General features: G+C 35.7%; 1 protein-coding gene across 17 annotated transcripts in view; it reads right to left on the bottom strand.

Moving 5' to 3' along the window:
• Window positions 1-14640, bottom strand: part of LOC105391331 (serine/threonine-protein kinase MARK2) — a 132653-nt gene that overhangs the window by 13695 nt on the left and 104318 nt on the right. For 15 of the 17 annotated variants that reach the window (XM_048632225.1, XM_048632239.1, XM_048632228.1 and 12 more), the window contains 3 exons: window positions 12823-12978; window positions 11693-11796; window positions 10595-10706 (listed from right to left, as the gene is read on the bottom strand). In XM_048632225.1, the coding sequence (XP_048488182.1) occupies window positions 10595-10706; window positions 11693-11796; window positions 12823-12978 (372 nt within the window). Of the gene's footprint in view, window positions 1-3457; window positions 7697-10594; window positions 10707-11692; window positions 11797-12822; window positions 12979-14640 lie in introns of those variants that run through there. The other 2 variants (XM_048632238.1, XM_048632233.1) reach the window with 2 other exon arrangements.

Genomic DNA, 14640 nt, shown 5'->3' with positions numbered 1-14640 from the left:
TGATAGGCGATATCCAGCCAAATGGGTCAAAGATCCTTGAGATATCAGAGAGCAACTTTCTTTTAGAGAGTGATTTGTTGATGGTATTTTCGAGTGGGTTTTTAAACGAAAATGTATCCGTTGCTGGGTTCCACCGTAATCCGAGAGTTTTCCGTGTTTCAATGCATTTAAAATCTAACGGGGTATCCAACTGCTCAGATGATAAATCTTTGATAAGCTCCAAATTGTTGCTGGACCACTTTCTGAGGTTCATACCGGCGGCCTGGAACATTTGTATGAGCTGCTGTTGTAGAACTTTTGCTTGTTCTATGTCATCATGTCCGCTCAAGAGATCGTCCATGAAGAATGATGATTTTGCTGCTTCAGCCGCTAGGGGGTATTTTTCGGCGTGATCTAACCCAATCTGCTGGAGTGTTCTAATAGCTATATATGGGCTGGCCTTGAACCCATAGCTCAGAGTCGTAAGATGATAGTGCTTAATTGGTATGTCAGACGACTCTCTCCAGACTATGCTTTGAAGTGGCTGATCCTCTTCTCTCACCATTATTTGTCGGAACATCTTCTCAATGTCACACACCAGTACATACTTGTATTGTCTCCATTTCAGGACCAATGGCAGTAGATCTTGCTGTAAGTTTGGTCCACGTTCCATGAGATCGTTGAGGCTGCTGCCTGATGACGTCACTGATGATGCGTTGAAGACTACTCTTAGTTTTGTAGTGTTGGAGTCCAATTTTAACACTCCGTGGTGTGGAAGGTAACACGAAGGTTCTGTTGATGTGTAAACTTGGCGCATATGGCCAAGCTGCTCATATTCACGCATGAATGTTTTGTAGGCATCTGATAGCTCGGGATTTTTATTTAGTTTCTGCTCGATTTGCTTGAATTGGGCAATAGCCTTGCCCTGTGATGCACCGAGCTGTTTTTCAAACCCAGACTTCATAGGGATGGCGACTTCGTATCTGCCGCTCTCTAATCGTCTCGTGGTTGCTTGATAGAATTTCTCGCACTTCTCATCTGCTTCAGATACTGATGATTTATCCTGAATGTCCTCTATCTCCCAGTATTTTTTAATGTCGGCTAAATTATTTATAACCACATTGCAATTCAATGTTCTAACGTTTCCTGATAGAACCCAACCGAGTTTTGTTTGTTGTGCTATCGGTGCTTGAGTCGGGCCCTTTATTAGTCCACTCATAATGATATCCGAATATACGCTCGCGTCGAATAAAATGTCAATCGGCCTGGACACGTTATACTCTGGATCTGCTAGTTTAATGTGCTGGAGATGAGACCATCCTTGCCTTTCAAATGAACTGTTAGGTAAGTTGTTGATAACAGTTGATATTATTAATGCTTGAGTGGAAAATGCATGATCATCATAAATTGACTTGCATTGCATAGTTATCATGCCCTTGCTTTGCTTTGAACTCGTGCCTATCCCGGACACAGAGGCATGATAGCTGATACGTTTTAATCCCAATATTTGTGCTGCATTTTCTGAGATTAGAGATATCTGCGACCCTTGATCCAAAAGTGCTCGAAGGGTGATATAACTACCATCTGATTTTTGGACTTGAATTAAGATGGTCGTTAGTAATATTTCCTCATCGGGGCTAGCGACGTGATTAACATTGTGCTTGCTTGGTGTCGACGAACTTTGCTGTGTGTAACCTGATTTTACGTTGTTCGCAAATGCCTCGTGCAGTAAAGTGTTGTGCTCAGCATTGCATTCCTTACACCGTTTGGTCGAATTGCATGTTTTGTCATGATGTTTGTATAGACAATTTACACATATTTTCTGTTTTGAAATCGCCCTCAATTTAGTTTCCGGCGACATGGCGATGAACCTTTTGCATCTGTACAACTCGTGTTCAAAGTTGCACAGTGGGCACCTACTTATGTATGACGTACTGTTAGCCTGATAATAATTTTTGTAAGGAGTTTTCCCACTGGTGTTCTTATATTGGTACGGAGGCTGCTTAGCCGGTGCAGATGATGTTGATGATGTGTTCTCCCGTTCCTTCCTCTGAACAGGTTCTAAAGCTGTGAATTTGCACTCCAGAAACGTCATAAATTCACCTAGACTTGGTAGTTCCCTCGGCGACTTGCGGGATTCTTTGTAGTCGGTGTAGGTCTGCACGTCCAACTTCTTAGATATTAAATGAACGAGAAGTGGGTCCCATGTGCTGGTATCAACTCCAAGGTTATGTATCGCATGGATGCATTCCATCGATGTATCATGAAGCCGCTTCAACTCGAATGATGTTTGCTTATGTACATTTGGTTGGTTTAGAAATACCTCGATTTGGTTGGTGAATAATATTTGATGGTTGCTGAATCGGTGAAGCAAAATTTCCCATGCTGTATCATAGTTTTCTGCTGCTATATGGAGGTGTTGGATAAGGCGCTCAGCTTCTCCCTTGAGCTTACCTTTCAAATGCTGCATTTTTTTGCGCCTTCGAGAGAGTGCTATTATTATGGATAGCTTCCGTGAATAAGTCATGAAAGGTTGGCCACTGTGTATAATTACCCGTGAAGACTGGTATCTCCAATTTAGGTGTCGACTGATGCTGGTGAACCTTAGCAATTAGTTTTTGGTTCAGTGTCCTTTTCATGTCCTTATATAAGGTCTCGTGTTGACTAAATTCTCCCTCATACTGTTCATCCTCTCCACAAAGAATATTATCGATCTTAAAATGCAATTCGTCAATAATTTGCCAACGCGACTTGATAGTTCTTAACTCATCCTCTAATTCCCAATTTTCCGTAATGTACTCTACCTTAATGCTCTTTAAAAGTCTCGTAAATGCTCTAAAGTTCGTCCTCTGCCTAGCTATCAATTCGTCGACCTCTCCACACGGCTCCGTGGCTTGATCTACCTGCTTGCTGCTGCTGGCTTGTAGCACCGAAGAAAATGCTGTTCGGACTTCCTCGCAAAGGTTTAAAGTTGCCTCGTAGACATTTTCAATGAAGTACTTGAAGGGATTGTCCTTGTACGGTAAAAGTAACTCGTGATTAGATTCGAACTCGCCCCAAAGGTTATCGAGTGCTTCCTGCCTAGTTTTTAAATAAGCTGGCGTTTTCCGCTTAAGCGGATCCTTTTTGAAATTGATTTTAATGCGGTTGATACACTACACTGTATGTGCACTGTGTCCGTGAAACGCGAATGTCCCGCAGTTGACCACGCGTTGGTTCAAATGCTCGAAGGACCAAAAAAAATGTAGGGGGTGAGTAATTGATATATGAGGGGTGATAGACTCTAAGGAGTGATAAAGAAAACCGCCCGGATTGAATGCTGTAAAATTACTGAATTTATTAATAACTAAAATGTTGCGCGTGTAAGTAAATGATGACGGTGCGACCTACTTGAGAAATGTACGTTGCTCGTACAGCTTATAAGTTTCCAGCTTTCATTATGTACAGGGCCTTAGGTAAGTAAATAAAACCAGTCATGTAATTGTTTGAAAACTTGATTATTTGGACAAGCGTAATATATACACAAGTATATATTGTATCGTGTTCACAAAAATGCCTTATATACTCACTGTTGATACAGTTTTGCCTCTGCATAAATTATAAACTATATTACTGAATAAATGCACGCTTTATGAAAGTTTTCGACACATTCGCTGTCTAATGGGAAAAGTTTTCAAAATCAGTTTTTAACTAAGTATATTTTAGCTATTGCAAAATGTCACAGTATATTGATGATATATTATTGTGAATAGAACACTCTTAAATACATCTTTTAATTTTGAAAAAGTTAAAAATGAATTTAACTGGAATTTGAAACGGTATTTGACACATGCCTAAGACGGCGTTGAGCTTCTGTTATACAGTTTTACAATTTTGAAAGGTGATCGTTGATAAGTGTGTTTGTTAAAGTGTTCCATTCACAACAATTTAGAAATACGCTTGATTTCCATTATAATATTACTTCTTAAGTGATAAAAAAAACTATAATAATGCGTGGTAAAGCAAACGTAAGAAATAAATCTCAAATATAAAATGCTAATTTAAAAAATCTAACTAACTTAATTGATAATAACCTACAATCTACTGAAAACCTAAGATCTGAGAATTGACTCGACTTCCAAATTTAACATCACAAATATACAGGGTGAAACAGATTTTTTTTAAACCCTGTAAATATACTCGAAAATGTTGAATTTACAAAATAAACAAATATAAGATAAGTACAAAATATCGATACTTCAGTCATAGACTAGTTATGAAAAGTTATGATAAACTAACATTACATGACATATTAAACAAGAAGAGTCGAATTCTCAAATTGAATCTGTACTGCATCTGATATCTGTACAAATCATATTTATACATAAGATAAGCCCATCAATAATGGCACGAATCCAAAATGTTGGCATTAACTGAATCTACCTCTCGGCACCGTACGCAACGGACGCATCGCATTCAGTATTCTTTGTATAGAAATTCACACAAATGCGTCCATTTCATCGGCATTGCCGACGCCTTTTCTCCATTCATTAGGATATGAGGACGCTTATGTACCTTAAGACTGATCAAGTCAAAAACAACCACCATATTAGATTCGATTCTTTATCGATGCATCTTTTTATAGTCTACCAAATGTAACAAATACATAATGTAATTAATGAATTTTCTGACGTCAGTATCATTCTGACTTCAGAAAATATTATATTCAACTTTATATTTTAGGTGGCTAAAATATCTTTTGATATATCAAATTCATAATTGTTGCAACTGGTGGCATTTTAACTTCATAATGTATTTCTTACATCTGTAGGTAACTGAATATGAGATAAGTAGCTTAAAATAAAATTATTGCTCTCTACAAAATGCCAGGTTGTGCGGGATTGAACAAGCTTGAACGTCCATTCTTTTATAATCGTTATAATATAACAACAATATGATTTCTCAGAGGTCTCTTTAAATACTCGACAATACTAATATTTTATAAGAACTACACCTATATCCATCCCCTTTCATTCCACACACTACCTACTTTAGAGTAAGATAAACATAACTCGTCAGTTGTGAAAATAAACCATTTTTTGGATAAAATTTTATATGACATTACTCTACAAAAAAGACATGATGACTAAAATAATTATATAGGTAGTGTATAACTTTTTTTTGTTACGGTTACAAATTGTAAACACCCATAAACAAGGAAACAATGTTAATTTTATTAAAAAACAATCGTATTTTTGAACAGAGCACCTAGATAGACGTCATTCCTCAAACGTTTTGTTTAATTTTATATTTGTTCTCAAATCTACACGACCGTGTATTTTTCGTCGCACACGTTCAAATACTGATACTTCAAAATACAACCACAATTACTTTATGCTTACAAGAAAATGGACACAAAACACTCTATGTATAGGTCATCGCGAACCACTAGGTACGTCCCCACTGCTGGGGCACGGGTCTCCTTCCAATGAAGGAAGGGTTTAGGCCTAGTGCACCACGCTGGCCAAGTGCGGGGTGGTACTGTGTAGGTACGTGTAAGTGGTATAGGTACCTACTGAGCCGTAAAGGGGTGACTCAGAGGGTCAATCAAAACAAGTTTTGTTCTACGACTTTTGGAACTCAACTCAAAACTAACAGATAGTGATAGTATTTTTGTTTCTACAATGTATGGAACCATGTCAATAGTGTATAAATAATTTTGTTTCATTTTTCTAACATCCTGTGTCTGCTTATTAAATCTTAGAATAGTTATTTCGTTTATTAAATCTTCACATAAGCAAAGTATTGTGGTTGTAGTGTTAGAACATTATGATTAATTAGAATAAGAAAAAAAATCATTAAGGCATATGAGTAAAAATCGACAGACAAACACACAACTCCTTCCATATACATAAATTTTATTTTCTATATGCATCTTTATTTCTCTACTGATACAATATGGGCTATAGGAAAATACGGGGGTCTACTTTATACGAAATGAAAATAGACATTTGTTTGTTTGTATGTACAGAAAGATTTTTTACCATATTTACTTACTTAACCCTTTTTTTATTAAATATTTAGACTCAAATATAAATACCCATTTTTCAAAATCATCATAATTATATTTTCAGACAGATAGTTAATATTTTTATACAAGTAGGTTCCAAAGCATATTTGATAAACGCATAAAAATATAACCAAAATGCTCAATCATATTTTACCCGGCCGCGTCAGAAGGGGGCTTATGTGTTCTAGTCTTATGAGCTGCCATACTTGCTTTCACTTAAAATGGTAACACTATCTGAGTATTTGTACCAAAGCTTAGGGATCGACCAGTCACACACTAAAAACATTAATCTAACTACTGTTAACATAAATTACATGTCGTTGTAACTTAGCGCTAAGATTCACCGATCGGCCTAGGCTTTTTGTCAAAATTTGAAAACTAGAACGCAGCGCGTGCGAGTCACAGACGTTTTTTCACAACCTGCCAAGCAAATAAGTAAAACATCTACACGCTAAGACGAAACCACACATACATAGTTCTCACTCACACATTCGCAGTCGAAATGATGTTTTTAATTTACTTGTAGATTTCTCTAAGAAATATTAAAATATAAAGGGGTATATTATAGATAGATCTTAGTAAAACTACCATTAGATTTTAATTTTACAAAATATTTTCAGTCATCGAGTTTATGCCCGATTTAGGGCAAAGTTCGAATCACATATTTTTTCTTTAAACTTCAGAAATTAAATGAAATTGCCCAGATCAAAAAAGAAAATTTTCTACATCACATAATAGATTTTTTGTTAACCTCCACGATTGAAGAGTACCATAATAGATTAATTAACAGAAGAACCCTAATATTGGGACCCTGGAATGTAGACACAAGAGTTGAAATTCAATAGTTTTTACCTGCATTTTCTTATTAAACTACAAACATTGAAATGCGATGCGGAGCGACTAGATCACCCAAAACCACGTGCTGTTTTGATTAATTCATATATTTTTTTTATTTAAATTATTTATGCCAGTTATTTCACATAATAGCTGAGTTTTGTATTTTGGCTAAACACAAAGATGAATTTGATGATAGCAAATAATTTGCATTTTTTATGAATTTAAAAGTTTGCATTCTTTTTAATTATTATTATGTGCCACATAAAAAAATAAACAACACGCAGATTTAACCGCCGCCATATTTAGTCATTCCCACATATTTTACACAATGAATAATATTAATACAGTTAGAACACTACCTACGAATGGACCACTTACGACTAAAATATAATACAATGCAACATTTATATATAATTATATTTTTATATGAAATAAGATTATTCATATAAGTTAAAGATGTACAAGTTCTTTTTACAATGTAATTTTTATAACGTTCTAAGCTCTTTTAACGTACTTGCAGCTGATTTTTATGAAACGAAAAACAAAGTAAGTACTTATGTAGGTATGAATGCTAATAATAACTTACTGAGATATGGATAGAATAATTATTTTTGCATCGATGCAAGTTTCGAGTCCATAAATTCAATTTAATAAAAAACACTAAGGTGATGATAACCGTTATTAAGAGCCGTTACTATAGTAACAATAATAACGATCATTACTAAAGTTTAAAACTATCAAAGTCAAAGAAAAATCAGCGTCAAGCACGTTGTTTAATTCTTCTTCTCGCCGCCGCCGTCCGCCATCTTGTCTCATGGATTCTGATTCAACCTGCGTACAATGGAACGTTGGGTGAGCGACCGACCAATCAGGTTCAATCGCAACCCTCTTCCGCTTCCGGCGCAAAAACTGCGCAACCTCCTTTTACTTCTTACGTGCCAGTATTTTTTTCACTGACTTTTGTTTTTTTGTCTCTTCTCGCGACGCCCACAGATGCACAATACTATTGTCACTAACTCCCTCCGTATGTAAGTAAAGTATAGTAAATTAACGTACGTTGCAACAATCACGTTAAACAGGGTTGTGGATACTAAGAAGCGACGGTCTATCGTGACGCATTAGTTGAAGCTTGAACGGTTAGGGAAATAAATTAGTCAAAGACAACTGGGGATGCACGAGTTAAAAATACTAACTGCCTCTAAACAATTTTGACAAAACTAAAACTAATGTCTGACGAATAGGTCTCGAGATACCGGTTCAAAAATTTAATTTAAAATCAAATGTATAAATATTATAATTTTTTACTACGGCAAAAAAAAACAATTCGTTACTGGCAACACTTGGTGCTGGATATTTAAAATGGCGGCCACACAGTGCTGCCGCGTGGTGGACAAATTGAAACAAGCAGTACAGACAACATTGAAAGCAAGGAGATAAAACAATTTTAGTGTAAAAAAACAGCTTTTATTTGGGGGTTAACGGATACTTGAGGGTCTATTCTACGGTACGGTTTAGGGGGGAAAAGGACATCAGGCGAAAAAATCTCGGGTGAAAAAACGCGCTATTTCGTCTCTGGTAATTCCAAAATCCGGCTAATCTTACAAATGTGCGTAGAACAAAAGGGAGATAGGAGTTTTTAGCATCGTGCATCCCCGAACGACGCGAGAAAACAAAAATATTTAAATAAAATAATAACTTTTCGGAGTACGGTAGCCTCTGAGGGTGACAATTGAGCATAAAACGACAAACACAAAATATATAAATTACGACGACTTTGTTTTAAAAAAAATGTTATTTTGTAATATTGTTGGTTATTTGTTACTTTTACAGGTGTTGTTACCGTGCTTTTTTTGTAAAAATACAAATCTTATTGGTTATAATTCGTGTGCAAATAAAATAAGTTTGTATTTTTACACTAAACTGCATCTCACAACACCATACAGAAGAAAATAGATGAGGCATAGACAGAAAGGTACCATTTCTACAGATTCTGTTTTTCACTTCATGTAATAGAACCTTTTTGTCTATTGCCTTATTAGATTGAAAAGGGAATGCAAAGAAATAGAATAGAAAAAGGTATAAGTCACCCGCAGTAAACTTTTTTGTATTCGCATGAAGTGTGTTTCATAAAATTGGTAAAACTTATTTTTCATTTTTATTTTTTAGATTTCCAATAAATCTCACTATTCAATGACAGTAAAAAAAACATTACAAAAAAGTTTTACCAACTACTGTAGAATAAAAAACTATAAAAATGTTAACCTGAAAACGTCAAAAATAATATATATAGCAAAATATATATTATTCAAGAAAAACAGTTATCCACAACCCTTTTTAATAAAAAAACAACATCTAATACACCCAAAAAGAGGGTGACAGATAGACAACTATAATTAATTATTGATTATTTAAACACATACTTGTATATGTATACATATTATATTATTATCTTACATTGTGATAGTGAGTGATCAAAATATAAAGTGTGCAATGAAAAAAATGTGATGGCACTAAACACAAGTGATAGGAAAGCTAAATAGTGCTGTACTATTATTAGACCAATAGAGATCAAACCTTCTATAAGTATGTAAAATTTCACATGTTCATTTATGCGAAATCAATTATTTATTATCATACCCAAGGTTACATATTTATAGTTTCTGGTAAGTATCTTAACTGATCTTTAAAACCAATGTTTGTAAGGTAATTAAAACTTTTAGAAGTTTACCTTAAAACAGTGGTAACAACAACTAAACTATACAAAAGCAAAATGGCAGAAAGAAGAGGCCTACACAAGTAAGATTCCCAAAAACATTTAAGTATGTATACTATATTTTTTTAAATCAGTATTTACAAACTCTATCACATTACAAATGAAATAACCCATCGAATATTACAATTATAATAATATATGTAGACCTCTTCTATACCCATATTCTTCCAAATATTTTCTAAGCTACACTATTTAGCTTTTGATAGCAAGGTAGTGAGAAAAATCTATTTATGTAGACAGCAAAATAAAAAAACCAAACTTCCGGATGGTCCGTCAAATAAGTTTGGCATTTTAGGTTAGTCAAATTGTAACAAAATAAGAAATGAGTAGATGTCTTAATGTGAATACGAGTATAATTATGTTGTTGATGAATTTTACTAGCCGCATATCCACGGTATCAATGAAACCACATTATAAAATATTATATTACATAAAACAAACCGCCAAGTTCAGTTTCTTTTGATTGAAAATCTCCGAGGATTTAACTCGCGAGATTCGGGTGAATATACGGCTATGGTATGTATAATACTTTCGCTTAAAAGCTGTCTTAACAACTTGTATATACTGTGTGTTGCTCCATAAAGCTGTATTATAACTTGTATGTGTTTACTTTGTATACAATATTTATCGACGTCTACACGCATCTTTTTTAGCTCAACACAGTTACATATGGCACAAAATCCGCACTATATTTTCATTCTTCAACATACCGTTATGTGTTTTTGATAAGTGTTTTGATGTGTAATGTGTCTATGTCTATCCACCCATCTCTAGCTGAACACAGTAACATACGGCACTAAATCCGCACCATATTTTCATTCTTCATAAATGTGTTTTTGATAAGTGGTTTGATGTATAATGTGTCTTATGCCTATTATTGTCTATTTACACAACTTTTCTAGCTGAACACAGTAACATACGGCACTAAATCCGCACCCTACTTTCCTTCAACTTACCGTTTACTGAACCTGGAGGAGATCTTGCTGAAGAAGGAGGGGCGCGCGGCGTGCGGGGAGCCGCCGTCGCCGTACGCGCCGCCGGCGGACGAGCCGCGCGACCGCGTCTGACCTGCAGGGGGGGAAAGAGGGGATGATTTAGGAAAACTTTTTTTTGGCATTGCAAGTTGTAAAAATATTTGATTTTCAAACCTTTAGTCTTTTATGAGACGGCATTTTGTACTGTTTTGTTCATAAACAGATTACCTAGTTAGCTATTATTGTAATTTTGGGTAACAACTGTAGAAAAAGTACAATTAGTTGGCTAGCTTTTTAATTGTAACTTATCGCTCATCTATAGAATAGCTACTAAAACAGACAAATTCACTAGGATATATTTTTGCAAAGCAGTATTATTGAGAAACACTTCAGTTCTCTTGTCGAATTTGAAGTTTTGCTGTTGATGTTGAGATGTATAGTAGGTAATTGACACATTTACAATGTAATCTATAACCAACACTGTAGGACTACGTAACAAACACCAGCTATGTATGGTTAGCTGCATAAGTAGCTATAAACTTGTGTACCTTGTCAAACTACTTACATATCAAACCTCAATGTCTGAATGAATATTTTTTTTGTGATTTTGACAAGGTACAAAAGTGTATAGCTACTCATGCAGCTGAATGTATGTAGCTACTACTATAGGTGTGCAACTCACCTGAGTGGAAGGTGGACCTGTAGGGCACATTCCTCGGGAACACGAGCGGATTGCCCACTTACCTCAGCACAAGCTTGCTTGTGTTGGGGTCCACCACTCCACACTAGGCCAGCGTGGTGGACTAGGCCTAAACCCTTATGTATGTACCTACCTAGTCTACCTATTGTGCTGAATGCATGCACCATACCCGCCTACCATAGTTCTTTAATTATTTGTATTGTTATTGTGTTAAAGAGAGCATGCTGTACTGCCAATAAACTACCTAAAAGTTGGGCGGTGTTTAGTTTCAAGTCAAATTGTACATATTTTGTACTGAATAAATAAATAATCAGTGCCCCAGCAGTGGGGACGTGATGGGTCGTGATGATGAATTGCCATATAATGGGGGTCCAACTCACCTGAGTGGAAGGTGGACCTAGAGGGCACATTCCTCGGGAACACGAGCGGGTTGGGCACGTCGCGCCGCGCCGCCGCGCCGCCCGTCGTCAGCGCCGTGGTCAGGCTGGAAATGTACACGTACAGGGTTATACAGGGTGTTGCTAGAGTTATTATTGTTAGGTTAATGCCAACATCTTGTCATGTGAACATTATTGAACAAACTTTTTAACAGTGCTATGTTATGCCCAATGCAAAAGGGGATGAATTGATTGTAATTTATGGGAAACATTCAAGACCCAATAACTGAATCATTGTTTTTTTTTTAAGAATTAGGGCATTACGCACGAGAGAGTAAATACATATCATTTTCCAATATTCAAATGTTACATAAATGGATACATAAAAATACACAACACATAAAAAAAATACTTTTTCTAGAAAACCTACAAAAAATATAACTTTCCTACAAAATCTACGTAAGGTCCGAAAATGTGAGAGTTTTGAAAAACTCCATACTCAAACAACAAAACATGTAAAAGCAAAAAATTAAGCGTGGACTGTCCCTAAAGTCGTACTTAGGTATAAAAATGCTTAAAACCCAAAACAAAACAAATTGCCAATGAAAAAGCTTGAAAAACAACTAAAACAAAACTGTAGCTTACAACTTAGAGACCGCAGAACAATACATATTTTAAATAAGCATCATAAGCGTATCAAACTCTTAAAATGTACGATACAAATCTACAAAACCTCCTATGCATAAAAAAAAATCTATTTGCACATAGCTTATAAATGGAATGATAACTTAATTTTACAGTAAAGATAAGTCACAGATAGCCAGTAACTTAACTTAATTTCAAGCTAAGTCACATATAGTCAATAACTTGACTTAATTTTACAATAAAGCTACGTCACAGATAGCCAGTATCTTAACTAAATTTTACAGTAAAGCTAAGTCACAGATAGCCAGTAACTTTACTTAATTTTACAGTAAAGCTTAGTCACAGAGAGCCAGTAACTTAACTTAATAATTAACAGTAAAGCTGAGTCACAGATATCCAGTAACTTTAAACAATAACTTCTTCAGCTCAACAAAACAAAACAAAACCATATCTACAAAACACAGTCTATGCACCCTGCAACATCTGACCTAGGCGTGGGCTGAGCCAAGTCCCTGGCAGACGCGTTGGTGGCCGTGTCGGCGGCCGGAGACCCAGCACTCGACGATACGGACAGCGATTTCACGTGGCCGGCGCGCTTCTCCTTGGTAGTGGATGATCCGTTTTTGGTGTCCAGGTTTGTGGTGCTGCGTCCGAGTGGGTGGGCGGGTAAAGATGAGGGTTTTGTGAGAGCTAGACTTGATTTTTGTAAGGTTATGGGTGTAGATAAATAAAATGTACATACTATAATATAAATACTAACACATAATGAAGAGGTATAATATTTGCTATAGACTTATCGGAAATGGTAAGATAAAGCACTCAATTATTGTTGGTGTTAATAAAGACAGAAAGTTAACATTAGACAGGTGGCCGGTAGTGGCTGGATGTGGAATATCGAGGACAGAGTGTTGTGACTTCCTAGTTCTTACTAGCCTATGTCCTGCACTGGACGATTATTGGCTAACGATGAGGTTCATCAACAGTAGATAGCCATGAACTAACTCATACAATATTGTATAGCCAAGGAAAGCCTTGTCCACTGACAGACGCGAGTTGACTGATTTCGAGAGACGCCTATGTCAGATTAAGGCTGTCACTAAAGCTGGAAGAAAATCAGAATCTGTCAAATCTAGTGAGGGGGGGTTGAGGTATGCGGGGCGTTCTACGGACAATGACATGAAATTTTAACATAGTACTCGAAAACATAAAAGTGAAGACATGCCACTTTGTTAAAAATATACTAAGTAAGTAATATTGTTTTTTGATACGAAAATATTTATTTTTATTTGAAAGTATTTTTAATATTTAATAATTAATTATATATAAAGTCGTACCCGTGCCGATATTTATACAGGTTGTTGCAAAAAGGGTTTAATACTATGCCGAAACCTACGTGTGCAGCATGTTATTGATGTTATAGAAATAAGCCAGGAAATGAAATCAGAATGTAAAAAAATCGCGAAAATATTATCAGAGTTTAATAGTTCAGGGTGTTGTATTAAACTCTGCCCCCGTGTGAGGTATAAGAATAGTAAATAAAAAAAGTATAGTTAGCCGAAAGGGCGTTACTCAGGCGTCACTCTGAAAAACTTTTATCCTACGTAATTTTTTATATTCGTGAAAAAAACGCTTCTTCATATAATTTTTTTTTGGTCACGTGACCTTTTAGTTAGACGACCTGTTTTTTTTTGGTGTTTCAAAAGCAGAGCAGTAGTTTGCAGAACTCTGCATATACAGGGTGTCACAAAAGGTGCTGGCAAAGGGATATGGGGAGGTCACCAGAAAAATAATAACATGTAAGTACCCCCGCAAGGGAGTACATTAGTACAAGGCGTGAGTGTGTGTTTTTTTTTTTAAGTACTTATGTGTATTTGGGATATGATAGAAATAATATTTTTGTTTCTTAAAAACCAAAAAATTTACACCTTGCTGCGCTCTTTTGCTCACTGTAAGTACACCTACAAATATTTCTGTATTAAAAAAAACGGTTTTGTAATAACGATTATAAAAAAAAGGTTATTTTCATGTCAAGGAGTCATTTACCTAATTACGATTTCACTCAACAGCAGGTGAACTGAAAAAATAAGTTCTAGTTCTATCATCACTTTAGATCGCAAACATTGTAACTCCACTTTTCTCGGCGAAAAGTACTCTTTGGTGTCAATAGAAACGTTTTTTGAATTCACATGTTTTCCTCTTTATTCGAAAAAAAAAAACTGTATTCCGCATTTTACCATTTGTTTTCCTCTAAACCCCAAACCGTGATTTTTAAACAAAAAAACTTAGTAATTACCCTTTATTCTCAT

Source organism: Plutella xylostella, chromosome 31, assembly GCF_932276165.1.
Source record: "Plutella xylostella chromosome 31, ilPluXylo3.1, whole genome shotgun sequence".
Classification (NCBI taxonomy): domain Eukaryota; kingdom Metazoa; phylum Arthropoda; class Insecta; order Lepidoptera; family Plutellidae; genus Plutella; species Plutella xylostella.
This window is presented reverse-complemented; position numbering and strand designations above follow the sequence as displayed.